This window comes from Cicer arietinum, chromosome 5 (assembly GCF_000331145.2).
Source record: "Cicer arietinum cultivar CDC Frontier isolate Library 1 chromosome 5, Cicar.CDCFrontier_v2.0, whole genome shotgun sequence".
NCBI classification, from domain to species: domain Eukaryota; kingdom Viridiplantae; phylum Streptophyta; class Magnoliopsida; order Fabales; family Fabaceae; genus Cicer; species Cicer arietinum.
The window spans coordinates 76,729,363-76,749,557 of NC_021164.2; the positions used below are offsets into that span (position 1 = coordinate 76,729,363).

General features: G+C 30.4%; 2 protein-coding genes across 5 annotated transcripts; both read right to left on the bottom strand.

Moving 5' to 3' along the window:
- Window positions 1-2,787: 2,787 nt before the first annotated feature.
- On the bottom strand, window positions 2,788-6,711 carry LOC101508362 (zinc finger protein GAI-ASSOCIATED FACTOR 1-like). Of its 4 annotated transcripts, none has more exons than XM_004500974.4 (5): window positions 6,527-6,711; window positions 6,328-6,405; window positions 5,786-6,182; window positions 5,366-5,544; window positions 2,788-3,565 (listed from the first exon to the last, which is right to left on the bottom strand). In XM_004500974.4, exons 2-5 carry the CDS (start codon window positions 6,401-6,403, stop codon window positions 3,009-3,011), a joined length of 1,209 nt encoding a protein of 402 aa, XP_004501031.1. In that variant the 5' UTR covers window positions 6,404-6,405; window positions 6,527-6,711; the 3' UTR covers window positions 2,788-3,008. The 4 variants fall into 4 exon arrangements, with proteins under 4 accessions (XP_004501031.1, XP_004501033.1, XP_027190176.1 ...); XM_004500976.4 differs by having other exon boundaries at window positions 6,328-6,408; XM_027334375.2 differs by having other exon boundaries at window positions 6,328-6,426.
- A 1,459-nt stretch (window positions 6,712-8,170) lies between these two features.
- Window positions 8,171-17,329, bottom strand: LOC101507822 (uncharacterized). The gene is made up of 16 exons (XM_004500972.4): window positions 17,171-17,329; window positions 16,145-16,353; window positions 15,231-15,367; window positions 15,042-15,152; window positions 14,848-14,949; window positions 14,643-14,751; window positions 14,355-14,555; window positions 13,685-13,853; window positions 13,517-13,598; window positions 13,334-13,427; window positions 12,780-12,876; window positions 11,685-11,778; window positions 10,786-10,858; window positions 9,069-9,242; window positions 8,839-8,958; window positions 8,171-8,591 (listed from the first exon to the last, which is right to left on the bottom strand). The coding sequence occupies exons 1-16, from the start codon at window positions 17,181-17,183 to the stop codon at window positions 8,430-8,432; spliced, it is 1,947 nt and encodes a 648-aa protein (XP_004501029.1). The 5' UTR covers window positions 17,184-17,329; the 3' UTR covers window positions 8,171-8,429.
- Window positions 17,330-20,195: the final 2,866 nt, after the last annotated feature.

The following is a 20,195-nucleotide window of genomic DNA, read 5'->3' on the forward strand; positions in this document are numbered from 1 at the left end:
ATAGGTTTCAACAAATTGCAGAACCTTCTCAACAAATTGTGTGACTAAATGCTTTTTTTTTCCCAGAAATCGAAAATATTCTGAAATCCCTCATTTGAAATAGAATAAAATGAATTTCAACATTACAATTGTGTGAAGTACAATATATATAAAGCAATGCTATTAACTAAGGCTTTGTTTGGATATTTTAAAATTAATAGAGAATCAAAAATATTTTTATTGCTTGAAAAGTGGATAGAATAAAATAAATTATAATCTTTTATTTTATTTTTATCTTTATTTAAAAAACACCATTATAATTTTTTGGGTATAATAACTAAAATTAAACAAATTATTTATTTATGGTGTCCAAGCCCCTAATATCTCAAACCAACCACATATTTTTATTGGATTTTAAATTTAAAAATAGTTTTATTATATTAAATATTATTTGTACAGATTTAATTCAATTATTTGCACTACATCATTAAATAAATAATTTTTACATATTAAAACATGATTTTAGTATATGTATAAAAATAAAATACTCGTGGAATTTTGTTTCAATCACACTAGTTATCATAAAATAGAAATTATTCAAACAAGTCTATATGTACTTTTACAACATAGATTACACAATCAACCAGACCAGAATAAAATATGATTTCTTAATAGAGTAGAGATTATATACAATGACCTTAAATTGTTGGATTAGAAAAAAAAATAATAATAATTCCAGCAAACGAAATTTTTAAGAAAAAATAATTTAATAAAGTAGGAGGGATGAGGAGAAATACTTTGGTATTTAATAGTTTAAGATATTAGATTTCATCTTATACACCTTAAATTAGAGGAGAAGAGAAATGAAAGAAATTACTAGAATGAAAATAAAATTGATTCTATTATATATCACTGTATTCTATCTATTTTTAAAATATCCAAAAAAATAGAATTTTATTCCATCTTATTCCACCTTATTCTATCGATCTAAGTAAAACCTAAGTTAGTGACAGTTTGACTTATTGATATTTATCCTTTACACCACCTTGCAAATTCATGGGTGAATGATTATAAATTTTGAATTTGATGCAGTATTTGAGGAATGTGTTTGTTGATGTAGGTTTGGTTAAGATGTCTACTGTTTGTTCTAATGACGATGATGAAATGTGAGATGAATATAAAATAATAGAAAAAACTGTATTTACGCTTTATGAAATTCTTTTAAATGATACTTAAATCTCTTTTAGTTTTAAAAATACATTTACCTCCCTTCAACTCATTAGAAAAATTGTCCATAATATTTTTTTTTCACACTTTCAAATTACATCTATCGTATATCAAAAAAGATACTAAAATACATAGTATGGTTATGCCACTAAAAATATAATTATATTTTTCAAAATTAATAATATTACGTGTATGTTCGTATTTTTACAAATTAAAGACAATGCAAATTGTGTCATATAATAAATGATAAAAATATTAAAAAAAATAGTTGAGACAATTTTTTTAATGAGCATATGAGAGGTGAATGTTTTTTTAAATTAGAGAGTATGAATGACAACATAACTCATACATACGGGTACTCCCCCAAACTCAGTTTGATTTGGATGGAAAAAATCTGTTTTAATTGAGTATGGGTACAGATTCCTGAAATTAATATTATTGTAATTCTTAAATTTTATACATATTGAATATACTTAATATTTTTTAAATATAAAAAATTATAATCTTATCTCTATAGAAAATGTTTTATAATTTTATTATTGTCTAATAATTATTATTTTATTATATTAATTATAATATATATGATTTTTAATTTTATAATTTTATATATATGAATAGGTGCAGGTGTCGGCGGATGCAGGTTTTCTTCGATTAGTCGGATGCATGGCAGAGGAAGCAAAATCCGCCTCCACCCCGCCCTGTTGCCATTAGGGGTGGGAATAGGCTATGTCTGACCAGACTTTGAAAGACCTAAATCTAACATACGATTAATTTTTTAGGCCTAAGCTTGGCCTACGGTCTATCATGGATTTTTTTTTTCTTCTGACCTGAACTGACATTTTTAAAAGTCTGGTATGACCTGAAAGCATATTTAAAAGTATTATTAACATTAAAACATTTAAATGTTATATCTTACATATTTATATATATTAAACAAAAAATGATTTTAGAAAAATATGAAACAACCACTATTTAAACCCTAAAAAATGATTTTTGATTTCAAAAAATAGTTAAGCGACTGTCAAATTGAACGACAGTCAAATATGAAACAATTACCGAATATAGAATCGCTACCGAATATAGAACGACTACCGAGTAATTGCCTAATTGATAGATTTTAAAATATAAAATAATATTATTAATAAATAATAATAAAAAAATAACATTAATAAATAATAAAATATATATAAGTTGGCATGTTAGGTCTAACAGACTTTTTTATAAGTCTGAGTCTGCCTTATTTAAATAAATATGTTTAGCACGAGCCTAACCTTTTATTAGACCATAAATAGACTAGATCATAGGTCTGATAGACAGCCTAACCTATTTTCATCTCTAGTTGTCATGCCAACTAAAAAGGTATTTGTATTATTTGAAGGGATCTTAAGGAGATATAATGTAATTTTCCCTAAAAAAATTAATGAGACTAAAATCCAATTATAGAAACAATTGTAAGTTTTAGTTAAAATGGCAAAATCACTTATATTTATTTTTACTCAATCAAGTCTCCTTGAGTCACTCAAATATATCAAAATCAATTATATTAATTAAAAATCAATAGAATTGTGAGTACAATAGGAATAAAAATATAAGAAAAAGGAGCCATATCAATAATTTAATGGTTGAGATTTGAGAGTGCACTTATAACATTTACAGATAATACATCAATAAGGCGCATATATATATATATATATATGACTCGCCAACTCATTGCTGCCAAAAATATAGAATACAATAGAGTTGGCTTGGCTGATTTACCTGTCACAAAAATAAAATCTTAAAAAAAATATAGAACACAACTTTTAGCCCTCTTCAGTTGAACCAATGTTCCCTCCAAAAGATGTGAGCAATGAAGAAAGATCATCCCCTCTACCTAATCCAATGCTTAGACCAAGAAGATCACGGGTCATGGGCTGGCCTGTTGAGCCCATCATCCCATTCGAATAGGGAAGTCCAAGCCCAAAGTTATTTGCCACCAGCTCGTTCTCTTGTTTAACATGGCCATTCCATTGGACTGTTGTAGTGCTACTAATACTGACAGTACTATTGTCTTTCAAGCCTAAAGCCAGAAGCAAGGAAGAATTGGATGAACCCATTTCAGCTGCTTTTTGGAGTAATGCAGTGGCAGATAATGCAGGTTGTGGAGGATAGTGGGGAAGAAGGTAATCTTTGTTGTTGTTGTTGGAGAGATAGAGTGGTGTGGAAAGTGAGAGGGTTGTTGGTTCCGTGATAGAGAAAGTTGTGGGGCAATCAGAGTGAGCCAAACTTGACATGAGATTGCTGAATGTGGAACAACAACTAGTAGAATTGGAAGCATTTGAAGATGGCGGCGACAACCTTGTTTGGTTTTCTGCAGTATCTGATTACAATGGAAACAAAAATGATCATGAAATGACAAGGGATAAGAAACTTAAAAAGTTGTAAATAGATAAATTGACCTGATTGAAAAAGTTCCAATAGAAAACTTTGTCATACTACTAGTATATTATAATCTGAAACAGAAAGGGGGAGAAAAGATTGGGATCGAATGCCAAGATAAAAAAGGGAAACAATTGTTATGATTTAAAAAGGGAAGCAATTATAGTGACCTTTCCTGTTATTCTCTCTTTAAACTAATAAACTAATAATATATACATACTTCATCCTTTGTCTCAGTCTCTCCCTCAATCCCTCATATAAAGCACTACAGAATACAGATACAGTTTTGATTGGTATTCCCCTTTTCCTTTCCTCACACTGTCCCCTATTGTGGGAGAGGATCCATAATATGGGCTGCATTGTCACTACTCAAATGGCGGGAAAAAACAAACAAAATAAAATAAAAATGCATGCTAAGAGACAAAATAAACACACACATCTGTCATGTTCAAATAATGTAGGGTTCATCCATCCAAAACACATTATTATATAGCGTCTATGTAAAAAAATGCATAATCACGTTTTAAATTCCCGACCACTCAAACTCTCTAAAGAGTTGTTTTTTTAAATTACGGTAAAAATACATGGGAACGTGAGAAATTAACGGCAAACATCATTCCGAATATATGCACAGTACTCGTTAAAAAAAGGTAAATCGACATTTTGGATAAAATATGGAGAGTTTAAATCCTTCAGATTTACTACTATAGAATAGAAATTTAATCATTTAAATTAAAGAACGATGGTTAATTTAGAAGTTTTCCATCTGTATTGAAGAAAGACTATTTAAAATAATATATAAAGTTTTGATTTATTTTAATAAAAAATTTCTAAATTTTTTTATGGAATAATTAAATATTGACTATAATTTTTTACATTAATAAACTAAATTCTATTTTGCATATTCCATAATTAAACTGTCCAACCCTTTCAATTTTGAGGACAGAAAAGTTGTTGATTTACTACCATTAAAAAAAGTTTAGAGAATAAAATAAGTACTATTAATTATTAATGATTAAATGTATAATTGATATTATATGTACATAATGATTAATTATGGGTGGTGGTCCTTAAGATTTTGGTGCCCTAGACAATCAAAGAAAATTATGTCATTGTAATGATCTAAATTTATTTTTTGTTGTAAAATTATTAATTATAATTCAGTCATAATTAACATTTTTTTTTAAATTATTTTGATCATAATGTAGAGATGTTTTTTTAGTAAATTATCATTTATATATATTTCAATTGTAACTTTATGTGATTTAGTATATCCCAAATAGGATATTAACCCAATATAGAAAAATTTATGTCTACCATAAAAATATGAATAATTAATTTTATCCTACAAGAAATGAATACATTAGTGAAAAAATGACTTCTAAAACTATCAAATAACTTTTAATTCTTTAAATAGAAATTCACCATCAAAATCATAAGAACAATCATATATTTTAAGATATTTAAACATATTTTCAATATTTTATCAAATAGTTTAAAAAAATTCATTTGTATATAATGTTTTAATATTTGAACATACTAACAAATATTTGCTTAAATATAAATAAATAAAATTGATGCCTTTTTTTTCAGGGGTCCTTAAAATTTTAATCACCAATCCCAACCACCTTCAGATGCAAATTGAAGAAGGACGACAATTCCAAAAGACGACACAGCTTTGACCAACTATGAAACAAATGTGCAAAACCCAAATAGGAAAAAAAATAATAATAACTCCTACCTGAGCTCTGAATAGACAAATTAGCAGTAGTAGACAGCACAGAAGATTTTGATGGAGTAAGTGGAGGCGTTGGTTGTGACGAAGAAGACGAAGTCACAGCGACAAAATTGCTACCTCCCTTTCCACTTTCATTCCCCAATACATCGCAAAACGCTCTGTGCGTCATGAAACTATCCCTCCTATTAACAATTAATTTCCACCAACAAGATAAATTAATAAATAAATAAATAAAAGCGGTAAATTACCATTTTAATAATCAAAATTGTAAGCTGATGTCACTTTGATTTTCATAATAACAAATTATATAAAAACTATTTTGATGATAAAAAAGATTACCAAAGTGACAGCACATCCTTTACGCAAAATAAAAAACATTTTAAAAGAAAATTAAAGAGGAAAAGAAGAAGAAGAAGAAGAAACCTAGAGAACAAGGTGCCGCAGTCACATTTATACTCTCTAGTTCCACAGCTCTTCATGTGTGCTTTCCAATCAGACTTCACGGCGTAATTTTTCGAACATCGTTCACATTTCCATTTCTTCTCGCCGTGCTTTCTACAAAAGTGCTTTTTCACGCCGGTGAGGTCGCCTAACGCTCTTGAAGGATTGTGGTGAACACATGAAGTTTCGGGACACACGTACACTTTCTTGCGTATTTCCTCGCTCGCTCGCTGCCGAAGCTTCCACGGCAAGTTGTGTCCCCGCCGGTGAAGTTGCAGATTCTGTTCCCGTTGGAATCCTTTGTTGCAGATCTCGCATATGAAACGGTTCGTCGCTAATAAAGTTTGTGGGGATAAAGCAATCACCTCAGCATCTGGATCTGTAAACGGAAAGGGAAACACCAAAACAACATTGATTCAATAAATCATCATAACTAATTATTAAACTATACATTAAAGTAACTGAGTATATAATAATATATTAAATTTAATTAATGATTTAGAATTATGGATATTAATGTACACCTGGCATTCCAGGGAGGCTTCGCTTCTTTTTGGACGGTGACGGTGACGGTGAAGAATTTTTCTGAGGTTCCGCCATTGCTGCTAAATCAAGTCAATGAACTGACTGTATTATAATTAATTGTTAATTATTAAGTATCTAAGTTTGTTCTACTTGAAAACTGAATTTTTCAACAACAAAAATACTTGACAAGTGTCTTACCTATTCAATAAACGGTATCGGCCGGTACTGGTGTGTACACGACGGTTCTATTAGGCGGCGAAGTGGCGGAATAATTCTAGTAACTAGAAAGAGCGTAGTTTTTATTTGACAATTAGAAAGAGCGTAGTTATTTCTTTTTTTCCTTTTCAAAAGAAATACTACTATGAGTAATGATGATGAGTATGATATGATGTGGATATTGGACAAATACTAACTAGGATAAAGTGGCGCTGGTTAACCATGGTTGAGTTACTAAAGAGAGAACCTTTTTTTTTATAAATAATACCTAGTGAATTAGAAGGAAAAAAATTAAAGTCAATAGGGCCCAAATAAAGAGAGGGACTTGTTAATCCACGACCCTTTTGAGTTATACAACACATGTTTGGCTAAGCTTTATATATATTTGGATCCTCTTAATAGTAAGAACAATTTTTTCCTAGCCAATTTAAACTCATAAATTTGACCCTCTCTTTATTACATGAAGTGTACAAATAACTTTCTCAAATTCTCATGTTTGTATGTTTAGGAGCGATTTTATCATGCGAATCAATAGTTTGCCTTGTTTATTAGAATATTGTGAAGTACTGATGAGGCCAATAATTTTTTTTACAGGTACTAGGGAGTCAAAGTTAATATAACACTTTTGATATAATTAAATCGAAATAAAAATAGGATAGCTATTTATGTTGCTCTTTAAAATATATGAGACATCATACTACATTACTTCTAATTTTTAAATTAAATTTTCAAAACACGTCATATCAATCATAAAAATGAAAAAAAATTAATATTGAAGAACCAATTTGATGTCACTAGTAAATGGATAATTAATTTAGTTAACTTTTTATTGAATTGGGTATTTGAGTGAGTGTTTCATAAACACAATTGGGATGGAGTTGAACTTTTAAAACTAAATTTGGTTAAAATAAAGTTTGGAGTGAATTGATTTACGATTGTAAAACTTAAAATATTATTTAATTTAAAGCAAAAACTATTTCTTATCACATAATCAAACAAACATTTAGAGGCAACATCTAATTTCCCAAACAAAAAAAATCCTGGCTATGACCAAACACATATTTTATTAAAATAATGTATCTAACGGGAGAATCATATTTGATATTTCTTTTTTGACTCCAACCATGTTTAAACATTTTTTTTTACAAGAATAAATATTTAAACATGGTTGCTGTGTTTAATCTCTAACTTAATCAGGCCTAGTTTTGTTTAAACATTCTTCTAGACCAAGCTTCCTATGAACGTCTTTTATCAATGCTTACAATTAATACAATGATATTCTTACCCTATTGCCACACCCATTAATAAAAGATGTTGAAGACAGTTAATTTATACTCGTGAAAAAAAAAAGAAAAAAAAAACTTTTATCCATTTCCTGTAAATGGATAGATCATCCTTACTTGGCATCTAACCATAATGTCACACATGCGCTGTAATGAATAACAATAAATGAACACACCACAATAAACAGACTTCATATAGTTGAACTCAACTAGTTCCGTAGTATTTATCTATATGCAAGACTTTAAATGAACCCCAAAAATTTCGGGTGTATCATGCATGATAAGATAGAAATATGTAAGAATATACAATCCTTAATGATGGCTTAATAACTGCAAGTAAATCTAAATAAACTGCAAGTGATCGTTATGATATAATGTACGAATGATGGTCACATTTCGGTGTGAACAATGGATTTCTCATCTAACTACGCTCCAAATATATATATATCTGTATCTACAGTGTTCTAATTTTGCACTACAATATGTATAAATCTCAATGAGATGATGTGAAGATTGGGGCATCTTTTAAAGCTAGACGATGTAGCCTGAAATTTTCAGCAGTTGCAAAATGAACCCTTCGAACCTAAATCAGTACAAAAAAATCATGAACGACACGAATTAAATATTTGACCCCTCATTGCATCAATTGGCATGTGCTCGTGAGTGTAACGCTCAGGACCAAAATAAACTCCCGCTCTATCCAAAAGTGCAGTAGCTTCATCCCTACCATATCTTGAAGCATAAAGTCTCAGGTATTCAATGTCCTAAATAAAGGCAAACAAGGAATCTAAGATCAGAATCTATTAAAGAAAAACTGTTTACAGCTTTATGTCAGCTCATGGCATGAAAATAGAGCTTCACGCAAGAAACATAGATGCAAACCATGTAAATCATAAATAAAGATTACTAGACTGTAACGGCAGCATTTATATTAAGACAGGTAATTCGTAAAAATACATATTTGTTGAGAATAATTTGCAATACTATGAGGAAAATAAATGAATACTCTACCTGCAAGCCACTGAGTAAGCGCTCTAGTCTAAGAGAAGCCACTGGTTGATTGGTTGAGAATACCTCACCAGGGTAGTATAGAACTCCATCACCAGGAGGAAGGCCGTGCCTGAATTTTATCTGTATCCGCAAAGATATATCAATTGTTGGAAAATAACTATACAGTATAATGAGTTCTAATGGCTCTATTCTTTTCCATCATAGGCTAACATAAACAGGCTACAAATCACCTCTGCACTGGCTACAGTTGCCTTCTCATAGCAGTTGGCACCCCAGTACAAAAATCCTGTGCCACCCTCTTTCCACACACGCCACATGACAGCACGATGTTGAGTGCCTCGCATTCCAAGATGCCAATTTGGATGAGGATCTGATGGTCCCATACAGACATATGTCCACCATTCCTGTAACACAACCACCTGCCTCTAATGAGAAAACAAACTAGGCACCAGCACAATCGTAAAACATTTTAGTATGCATCACTTGTTATTCCTCTGGTGTAGGATTTGTATGCTACATATAAACAAAACAACAAACATGGAATTCTTGCATTAGTGCAACAGACCAATTACTTGAGCATTAGTACACCCACTCAAATTGATTTTAATTCTGGCTGTTGAGAATCATAGAAATTGGGAGTTCAATCTCAATTAAAAAACAATTAAGTAATCCAAAGCTTTGTTAGGACCTGACATCTTTCGTTCACAAATATTTAATCTATATATCATTACCATGGATTTGACTCCTCTAAAGTGAGTAAATCAAGTGTTGAGATTGTAACCACTCGTGATTGGTTATGTATGTGCATTTTATATTAACCATTGAGTTATTCATCATCGGTTGATATTACTCCCATTATTCTCTAAAGTGAGTTGTTCACTTTAGAGGAGTCAGATCCCATTAGCACAGGGACAAGAATGCACATTGTGTGCAAGCGTCTGGGAGCATATGGGAGGTAGGTATCACAACGAATTCCTTAAAGGAGCCAAATTGAGCCTTGGTTTGAATAGTTAATACACTATAATTTTGAAAATCTTGGAAGCAGGTCTAGTTCATATATAAGAATCCTTATCCTACTACATTGATACTGATTCTGTTTCTAAAGTCCAGAGCATGTTAGGCACAACAGAGAAAAAGCACCCAAGAAAGGCACATAGAGCTATTCCCGTAGTAACCTGGTTTACATTACTCTTAGTACGGGTACATGGTATGTTACTTTGTCAAATATATGGAATGCAGGAGATATGCTGGTTGTTACAGCACTATTTTGGTTTGTGGTAAATTTACTATTAACTGGTATATTGGTAGATTTCAAAGGTCCACTTCTCAACATTACTTTTTGTTTTTTAGATCTCATTTCTAGAATAAAATGCACAGTTTATTAATTATTATTTCCTATATTAAAAGTTGTTAATTACTATACTATGCTTCTAGTTCTAGAAGAAAAAATTGAAGAGTGAGCAGATGCTAACATTTTTCTTCAATTTATTTAATGTTTTATCTTGGCAGGTTGGGTTGGCTTTCCAAATAAGGCCTTATGATTTTCTTTTTTCTTTTTGTATTTATTCACCTTTAATGTCTCTTCCGTCTTTAACTTTTCAAAATCTTCACAAGTAGATTAGCAATGGCACCTACGATATGGGTATGTGCATGGACTGGTTTGCTCTTCTTTTTTTTATGATGATCAAACAAAATATGGTAACTTTGGCTGTACCTCTTTGCAAACAGGTAGGCTCAAGCCACTATCATAAGAAATAAGAAATATACTACATGCTTAGCTCAATAAATAGAAAACCCATACCCTACAAGAGATCTTACTATCTGTTTCAAGATATTTTGTTCAACAGCATTGAAGAGGAAAAAATAAATATCCATCAACTCAGAAGAATTTGAGAGCACAAACCAAATTACAGATGAGGAAAAGACAACGGATTTATATAACATTACCTCCCCATTCTCTGGTTGTAATTCAGCAGTAATATCCTTGACCAGATCCTCTCGATTTCCCAGAACCCATTCACTGTAAAGACAAATTCAAATTTTTAGCATGCTTAATGAAAGAAAACTTCTGATATTCTTCGTTCCCACTTTTATATTCACCATTTTAAAATTTATTTCTTCCACAGGCCCAATAAATAAGACTAAAGAAATAAGCCCATCAAGATATCCAAAATGACACTAGTTCAGCAACCTAACTGAAGTTCAAGTTACACCTTTTACTGAATAATAGCTTTTGGGTATGAAAGTTGATATGATCCTCATCAAAAGTGAACCACAACATGAGAACTTTAAAAATATAGAAATCGAAAGCAACGTCTGAGAAGGGACACTTTTGGACCTCTGGGAGGCATAAAACCTCTCCCCCAAACAAAACCAATTTAGATGATAAATTTATTCGATAAAAATGAGCAAGATACAGTATCTAACATTCTGTTTCACCATAAATGGAGTGTTCTATCAGAGTTTCTCTACATAAGTAGATTTCATGAACATCCAATCCAACCCACATCTAGAAATTGCATCACCACAATTTTTAGGAAGGGTCGGCAAGGAGAAAAGGAATAATAAATTGACATACTGATAATTGTATTCGACATCAATACCACGTTAACATCACATATGTACTCGGTTTCAATTGTAAAAAGATCTTAATATGCAAGTCCCAGAGTATTAAGAAAATCAATAGCAATAAACCTAATAGTTAATTCATGACAAGAAATCCCCAAAAATATAAATGGAACACTTACTTACAGTTACAGCAAAGAAAACAGTAATAAGTGGAAGTTACATGATAAAAATAAAATGTACTAAGCTATTGATAGGGATACAATCAATTTTAAAAGTACCTTGTACAATAAATTTGATTATGAGGACGCAGAAAACTTGGAACTTTTACAAAAGCCTCAAATGGAGTAGGTGCAAGAGGTGCATCATTTGGCCCTACATAAAACAAACATGCAGTAAGACACCTTCAGAAAAAAGAAGAAATAACTACAGAAGTTAAAAATGAAAGTACTGGCTGGAGAAAACTGAGACAAATTTTTAATAGATGGAGTCATTTAAGAATCTAAGAATATATGTATATAGATATATTGAAGAAAGTAATGGAATAATACTTTCATATTTATAGAGGGTCAAATATAATTTATCTTGATTCTTCAACTCACACATATATATAAGTAAATTGAAAAAGCATGTCCTACAATTATCAGACACATAAACAAAATCAATAATCAATGAAGCCAATTTGTGATTGGCTATCATATAAATACTGAAACATAGATAAGATTGTGTTACATTTTTCTCCTGGTAAATGTGAAACTTTATGTTACCTACGTCAAAAACATCTCAGATGTACTTACTGTCAAGTTGAATCTGAAGACAGATTTTTCCAAAGGAGAAGAATTAGTGACAGATGAAAAATAAATCCCAAGGATGTGTGAGTAAACAATGTTTACCATTCTACATCTCATTAGAAGGTTACATTTGTGAAAAATGAGCAAATATGGTTTTCCATAGAGTAATTTAAAAATCAAAGATGAAAAAAAATTAGCAGAAAGAAACTGCAGTCGTATCCTTGGCAAAACTATTATTATTATTCTTATAGTAATTATAAATCATATAGGAGTAGTAATTATAAAATATCAAAGATGGAAAAAAATTTAGCAGAAAAAACGGCAGTCGTATCCCCATCAAAACTATTTAGTAATTATGAATGGATGATACTGGCTTCAGCTATCCAATCAACTAAATAAGAATATAATTGCACCCCGCTGTTACAATTATGTGAAATATTTTCAACCATTTGAAATGTGAATACGCCAAACAAAATAGAGGGTTTACCAGATATGAGAAACAACTTAAAATGGATAAACTACCATGTATTTTACGTGTAATACAATAGAGGTTAAATTAGAATAATTTAAGACAAATAAACATACCACAATAGTATGTAGTTAAAATACGAGCATCTGGAGCATAAGCATGAATGTCACTGGCCATGCTGCGAACAGAATCATATTGTTCCAAATTTAGTGGCTGGACAAAATAAGAAAGAAAATCAGCTTATCAGGATCATAGTGAACTTGACCGGGTTCAAAGTTATGGTAATGGGTCCTCATGTGAAAAATGTGTGCTGACCTGTTTTTGATTTATAAAAATGTTCATAAAAATTGATAGAGGCTCACTTATTTAGTGTTTAGGAAGATAGAAGAGTAGACACAATTCTGACATCATTTGTCATGTGAAATTCTCAGACGGGAGAATTAGTTTATACCACCTCGGCCAATCAGAATTAAATGAAGCTTCTCAATTTTTTAATTTAACAGGGAAGAAACAAAACAATTTATCAATGATTACGACAAAAGTCACTTGGCTGATTGTATTTTTTAGCAGCAGTATCCAATCCAAAGTTCGGATAAAGGTCGATAACTTAAATATGACATCATCCTAGGGCAGATTTGTTAATAAATTATTATAGCATGCATGTTTGTACCTCATCCCACAAGTAAAAGTAAGCTTTTCTCCAGTGATTCTTGGTTCTCAATATCTCAACTTGTTTCTGCAAGTAATCCTTCGCCGCATCATTACTGTGGCACATCAACAGGCGGGTTGAATTTCATCAGTTCTCATTGCAAATATACCTGACAGAAGCGAACGGGGACAACTGACTGTATACCCGGAGACTACTTGTTTATATGGCACAGCATATGCTGCCAACCGTGGGTCTGAAAAATATTCATCTGATTTTGGATGATCCGCTACAATGACAACAGGGAAATATTCAGCAATGCTATTATTTATTTGTAGGTTGCGGCTTTGTCAAACTTGTTGCCTCGAAAAATACCTGGCCATGGACATGTGTATGTCAAAACACGCATACCATCAGCCCATCTGCAAAAATAAGGGCTGATCCTATATTGAAGAAGCCATTTGAAATGTTGATCCAATGCCTCATACCACTCAGATGTCCCATGTTGAACACCAAAGCGATCCTCAATTACAGTATCAGATATCTAGTATACAGTAAAGGAACAACGAAATGCGCAAACAAATGAACTTTTTTTCTCAAAGGTATAGACCAAAAGTGCTTAGTGAATGAAGAATGCAAAATATGCAGTAAAAATTAAACAAGTGGCAGTCTCATATCATATTTATTCCCAGAGTTTGTTTGTATTATAAACTGCACTTAGTATGCACCAGTTAAAAATGGGTGTATCGCACACCATATGTTACAGTCATTAGATTGGTATGGAATTTTCATCAAGAAGAAAATTTTATGCCAATCTTATGGTTGTGATGTATGGTGCACCAATCATGCACCATATAAGAATAAATGCACATTAAATCTCCCTTGTATTAACTAGTAAGCAGAGAAATTTAGCATCTAATAACCCAACTTAGATGATATAAATGCAAGTAACATTTTCCCCAAGAGTTATGAAAAATAAATAGAACAAAACAACACAAAATAAAATGAGTTTGCTTGTCCTATATTTAATATGGATCAAGGATACACCAAATACAGCAGGAAGAGAAGGAGTTTCGGGAAGTACAAATTCCCAAACAGTGAGATTTAACTTCAGTCGTAGAGTGAGACTTGAAATGGCATCCTCTTCCATTACATCAACTGACCCATTTTCTGATGAGAATTCAGAAAATGATGGAGACAGAAGAATCCTTCTTAAGGATGTAGTTGTAGATTTCACCCTTTCAACCTAAAATTGAGATGCTTGCATAAAAAATCCATAATAACACCAAGATTATAAAGAGTACCAGAATGACACATAGTGATTGAAACCCACCACTTCATCTAATGGTTTTCCATCAATTGGATCAACAATGTCAAGGCACTCCTTAAGCTCCCTATACAATTGATGTTTCTCAACCTTGCTTAAACTTTGAACAGGAGATCTGTACAACAGTTGAAGTTGGCAAAGAAAGCCTATGAACTAAAATTTGTGACACAAAAATCGGAAATAAAAATGGTGTTAAAAGAAAAAGGCTCACTCTGCATCAGTTTTTATAGCAGTAATGAGAATCTCTCCTTCATATAGTCCTGGAGGTTGAGCACTTGGAACATCAACGGAGATCCAAAGAGCAGTAGTCTCCCTGAATAATATCAAGCAACAGAGTGAAAAGTAATCAACCATCCAGCATCTTGTGCAGAATGCACCAGAAGAAAAACCATATCAGACATGTACCCTGGAAATAGGTTTATTTGACCAACTGGTAGATCAAGGGGAACAAGAGCATCAGGTACACCTAAAATGGGCACCACTCGCCGCAACAGTAGTGATTGGCCAACAACCAGTCTGCCAATGCTGACGTCAGCAACTCAGTATAAATCAAAGTAAATCATACATTTGTTCCACACAATAAAGAATGCCAACCTGTCTCCAGAAGGAGAGCATAGATCACTGCACCGAACCTGCACAGTCCCAGCAACACCATAACCACCCCATGAAACCTTTGGTCGAATAGCTAATTGCACGCTCTCCCTCTCATTTCTAGCAGCCAACAAGTTTATCTACAAGATAAAGCAAAAACTCTGGTGTCAAGCGAAATAGTAAATCCTTTAGAATTTTATGATATCCTCGGTCTAAAACATTTCTGCAAACTCTTCATGCATAACTTCAACCTCAAATTTAAGGTAGAGAACTGTAAAGTTTCAAAAGTGGAAGTCATAAAAGTTGCTACTTCTGGAGCAGCAGGCATAGCTGCTGAAACATGAACTGAGTGTAGTTAAACATGTTATTGTGTGATACTAACTAGTATTGAGAACCCATACAACGTGCGAGGAGAAATTCGTGGAAAGAATCTATATTTAGCCACAGCGACATTTAACAATAAATAAAAGTATCAATTAATGTCGTGTATCAATTGTTGACTACTACTTTGATAAAGTTAAGCACAACATCAAGAGACATAAATAATGTTTGATAAGGTAATATGAATCAATAATATGTCAAAAATGAGTTATGGAATGTCATAAAAAAATCATCAATGAAGAGCAACAAAGATATAGCTCGGGATTACTCATTACTCATAAGACAATTTTGAAATTAGGTGTCCTAAAAATGAGTATTAAGATAGTCAAAGTTACCACACTTTGATAAATTGTAAAGAAATGACATTTCAACTAGCATTTGGCACTCATGCAGTTCCTATTCATAAACAACAAGCTTCAGTAAGGTCATGCTTACAGAAAACATGAAATTATGCATATATCATGAGGTACAAATTTTAAATAATACGCCATGAGATTATCAGCAGATGAGTAAGAATATAAGATAAAAATACTAACAGGCTCCACATGTCTTGGCATATCTTGAGTTCCGATGTTCGCTGTGCTTGGCATGAACCATACATGCACTAAATCCTTAGTTGGAATTTCTGTAGGTTCAATTGACCCCTTGAAGTGACTCAAATCATGTGTGCCACCATCATTCCACCCATAAGATGTACCACCTCCAGCAACACCTTCAACCGGCACAACTACATCTTGTGGATTTCCTGCCAGATGAATCAAAATACGATGAAGCAATTAAACTGAGACACCTTAGTACATACAGAGTCATTTCAAGATCAATTTAATCCCAAAAAAAACGTCTCCTATAATCCACAGGATCCATTCCTCAAAAGAAAGTCAAAATGATGCTACAGTTCTAAATATGACTTACTTGTACACTTCACTTCTATAATCTATAATTAATTAAATTATCTTACTTAACTAGAATAAGCATAACAACTAGCCAATTGACATGGCGTAGAACTCACTACGTTTTTGCAAAGGTTTTACTCCACCCGATCAAGATCAAGTTGTGTTAACTTTTCAGCACTAATCAATTTCACAAATTAAGGTCAAGTTGTTTTCAGCACACAGCAATTACACAAATTAAGTTCAAAGTGTGTTCAGCACATAGCAATTTCAAATATAACTAACTAAACAGTTAATTTTCGAGCAAGCTCGTGGATGACGTCATAATCATACATAAATAAACGCTTTTCAAACCTCATTGTATACAGCATCCAGATTCAATAACCGCCATAGATCGGCACGGCTTCTGAGGACAGAACACAACAAGAAATGAAAGCAAAAAAACACAGCGGTAATTGCAAAATGAAAAAAGGCGAATCCATATAATTACACCTAAATTGAAGTTTCAGAAACGAGGATTTTCGAGAACTTAAAACGGGTGAAGCTAGCAAACTTTTCGCTGTTAGATTGAAATTCTTAAACGTAAGTAACTGTAAATTGAGAAAACGAAAGAGAAGAGACGGTACGATGGAGGTAAGTGAGAGTGAGAGACAGAGTAGAAGGAGAACTAACCGGAGTTGTCCATATCGGAGTCGGTGAAAATTATTGAACTGATACGGTGGCCGGAGAGGGGACAGGTGATCGCGTTTTGTTTCAGTGTAAAAAAAAAGATTAGTACAATTTGTGTTGACAACTCTTTTTCTTTTTAATACAATTTGTGTTGGCACTTCTATTCTGAGGTGTGTTATTGAAAAATAAAAAGTGGATATAGACAGATGCAGTGTACTGTTTATTTAAAAAAAAAACATTTTTTGTAAAATCAAAAAATTAAGAATACTTTATATTTAGATTTAGATTTATATGTACTTTAAATATTTTATTTATCAGTAAAATGTATATTTTAACTAGTAAAATGTATATTTTAACTAATAAAATGTATATTATTAATCATTTTCTAACTATATATTTCATTAATTGCTAAATTACATTATATTAATCTCTTTACTTCTTAACCACTAAATACGTATTATATGTTAAATAAGTTAATTAATAATTTATATTTTAGTTGCTAATAAAGTATTAATAGTGATTATTAACTTCTATATGTGTATGTTTCAATAATTAAAAAAAAATCAAAAGTAATTTTTTTTAAAAGAATATTATTCTCCGTATAAATATGATGATAAGTATGAAAACGGGTCTAGGTAAGAGTGGGTTTTGCCTTCTCCACTCTAGTATCCAACAAATTGGAGAAAATCAACATCCACTTTGTTTTTTTATCAAATGTCACATTTATATCATCATTTTCGTTCGCACGAGATTCACTTTATCCGCTTGCACCCACAGTTATATATATATATAATAATAATAATAATAATAAATTTAAAAGTTATATTAATCATAAATAATATAATAAAATAATTATTATTATAGAATAATTAAATAAAAAAATATTAAAATTATATTTTATATAAAGATAATATTATAGTTTTTAATATTTAAAAAATATTAAATATATTGAATGTGTATATGTATATATAATTTAAAAATAATAATAATATTACCAGCAGAGCGGACTCGAATGTGGGAGGAATATCAACATTCTAAAATTGTCTTTACCCTTAATTTTTAATTTCTATACAAATTTATATCTTCATCTAATCAAAATAGATTTTTCTATCAAATTAAGATGAATTTCAATGGATATATATGCATATACAAATTTTATTGTCTTCTTTAATTTATATTTCAATAACATTTTTCTTCTATTACAATTTATATTTATTATCATTTGTGTTCGAATAAATGCGAACCAAACATAACAGCAACTAATCATGCTTTACGCTCTCTTTCACTTTTACCAATTTGCCCAATTAATTTTTTCTATAACAATTTGCCTTATTTATCTATTTACAAGGGAAATTTTTATTTTATTGAAATAAATAGTATATGATTATCCAAATAAAACGCAATAACTATTTTTACCATAAAGTTGAATTTTTATATACTATAAGTGTTAAATGTTTTAATTGTCAAGATTTATCACAAAAAATAATCACATGACTTTAAAATTAATTATAATTAAAATTAAGCTTTTAAACGGTATAATAATTATGATTAATTTATAATATAATTTTATCAAATTATTTTAAAAGTTTTTCATATTTATTTATGAATATTTATAACAAGTTGTTAAATAGCATTACTACGTCACTTTGGTTGAAAAGTAATTATCTTTATATTTCATAGAAAATGTTGAAACACAACTTTCGTATTTTACTATAGTTTATTTTTTATCGATCTCTATAAATAATAAATTGACACTAAAACATTTTTATATGTGCAAATTAAATTGTACCAACAGTTAAATGTAGAGATATTTTAAGATTTAACATAAAAAGTGAGATTATGGAATTTGATTCGATAGATATGTAAACAAGTTTTACATGTTAGTATACAAAATAATTTTATTTTGGAATATCATTCAAAAGTTTTATTATATTATTATTGTTAGATATTAGACTCGCTTTATGTGTGAAGAAAATATTTAAATATTAAAGTTTACGTTTCACTGATTTAAATAGATACAAATCATATTATGATTCTAAAAGAAATAACTAATAAAAGGGAAGATCCATCATAAAAAAAAAGACATAAGAGAGAAAAATCATTCATGTTTTCTCACAACACTTAATTCTACATTTTCAAATGTTAGATTGGCAAGACAAGGTATGAATAGAGAGAAACATGTTTTGCACAACCATTGTAGATTTGGGCATTTTTTTATTTTTTGTTCTCATTTATAAGTATTTTATATTTTGTGAGTTTGATTGGCCTGTTGGATAATTCGTGCATCATTTTGAGAAGAATCTTTTGTACTTTTATTTGATTATAGTGAAACTATTTTTTTTTCTAAAAGATATATGATTTTTAATCTTTATTTTGATAGGTCTTTTACATTAAAATATTTGAGTTCAATGTGTGTTGTTATTGTTCAGCTTGATGCTATATATTTGTTGTTGTTCCTAGTAGGTTTTGTAAATTAGGATAATTTTTATTCTTACATATAACTTTGTAATGATATTTTTTAATGTTGGTTTGCATCAATTATTTGGAATTAGGTGTGACAATAAATTAAGTTGAATTATGTTTTGCAAGACTTAAGTCTAACATTTGTCCGATCATAAGCTTTTTTTAAGGCTACATTCGATCTTTATAAAAGTTTGGCATCACTATATTACTCTACTTAAAAATCCATTACATATATATTTTTAATAAATTAATGAATTAATATCAATAAAATTAATTATTTTTATTAAATTTAAAATTAAAGAATTTAACTTTAAATTGACATTAGACTTTAATTCTATTTTATTATGATATATTAAAATATAAAGAACTAATATAAATAAATTACTAAAAATTAATAAATTTAAAATTTAATATATATTAATAGTAATAAAAAATATTTTTTATTCATATTATTTATATTTATTTAAATATATTGATCTAGTATTCGTCAAAAAAAATTAATATAAATTATAGCATGATTTTGATTCCAACTTTCAGCAAGGCGTTAGCTTCGAAATTTGTATGC

Excerpts from the sequence above, each read along its gene's own strand:
- LOC101508362 (XM_004500974.4), bottom strand. The coding sequence starts at position 6,403 with ATGGCGGAACCTCAGAAAAATTCTTCACCGTCACCGTCACCGTCCAAA. Across the intron at positions 6,183-6,327 it reads AAGCCTCCCTGGAATGCCAG|ATCCAGATGCTGAGGTGATT; the intron begins GTGTACATTAAT and ends TTCCGTTTACAG. Across the intron at positions 3,566-5,365 it reads TTTGTCTATTCAGAGCTCAG|ATACTGCAGAAAACCAAACA; the intron begins GTAGGAGTTATT and ends CATTGTAATCAG.
- LOC101507822 (XM_004500972.4), bottom strand. Across the intron at positions 14,950-15,041 it reads CAAATAAACCTATTTCCAGG|GGAGACTACTGCTCTTTGGA; the intron begins GTACATGTCTGA and ends GATATTATTCAG. Across the intron at positions 13,854-14,354 it reads CTCTTCCTGCTGTATTTGGT|ATATCTGATACTGTAATTGA; the intron begins GTATCCTTGATC and ends ACTGTATACTAG.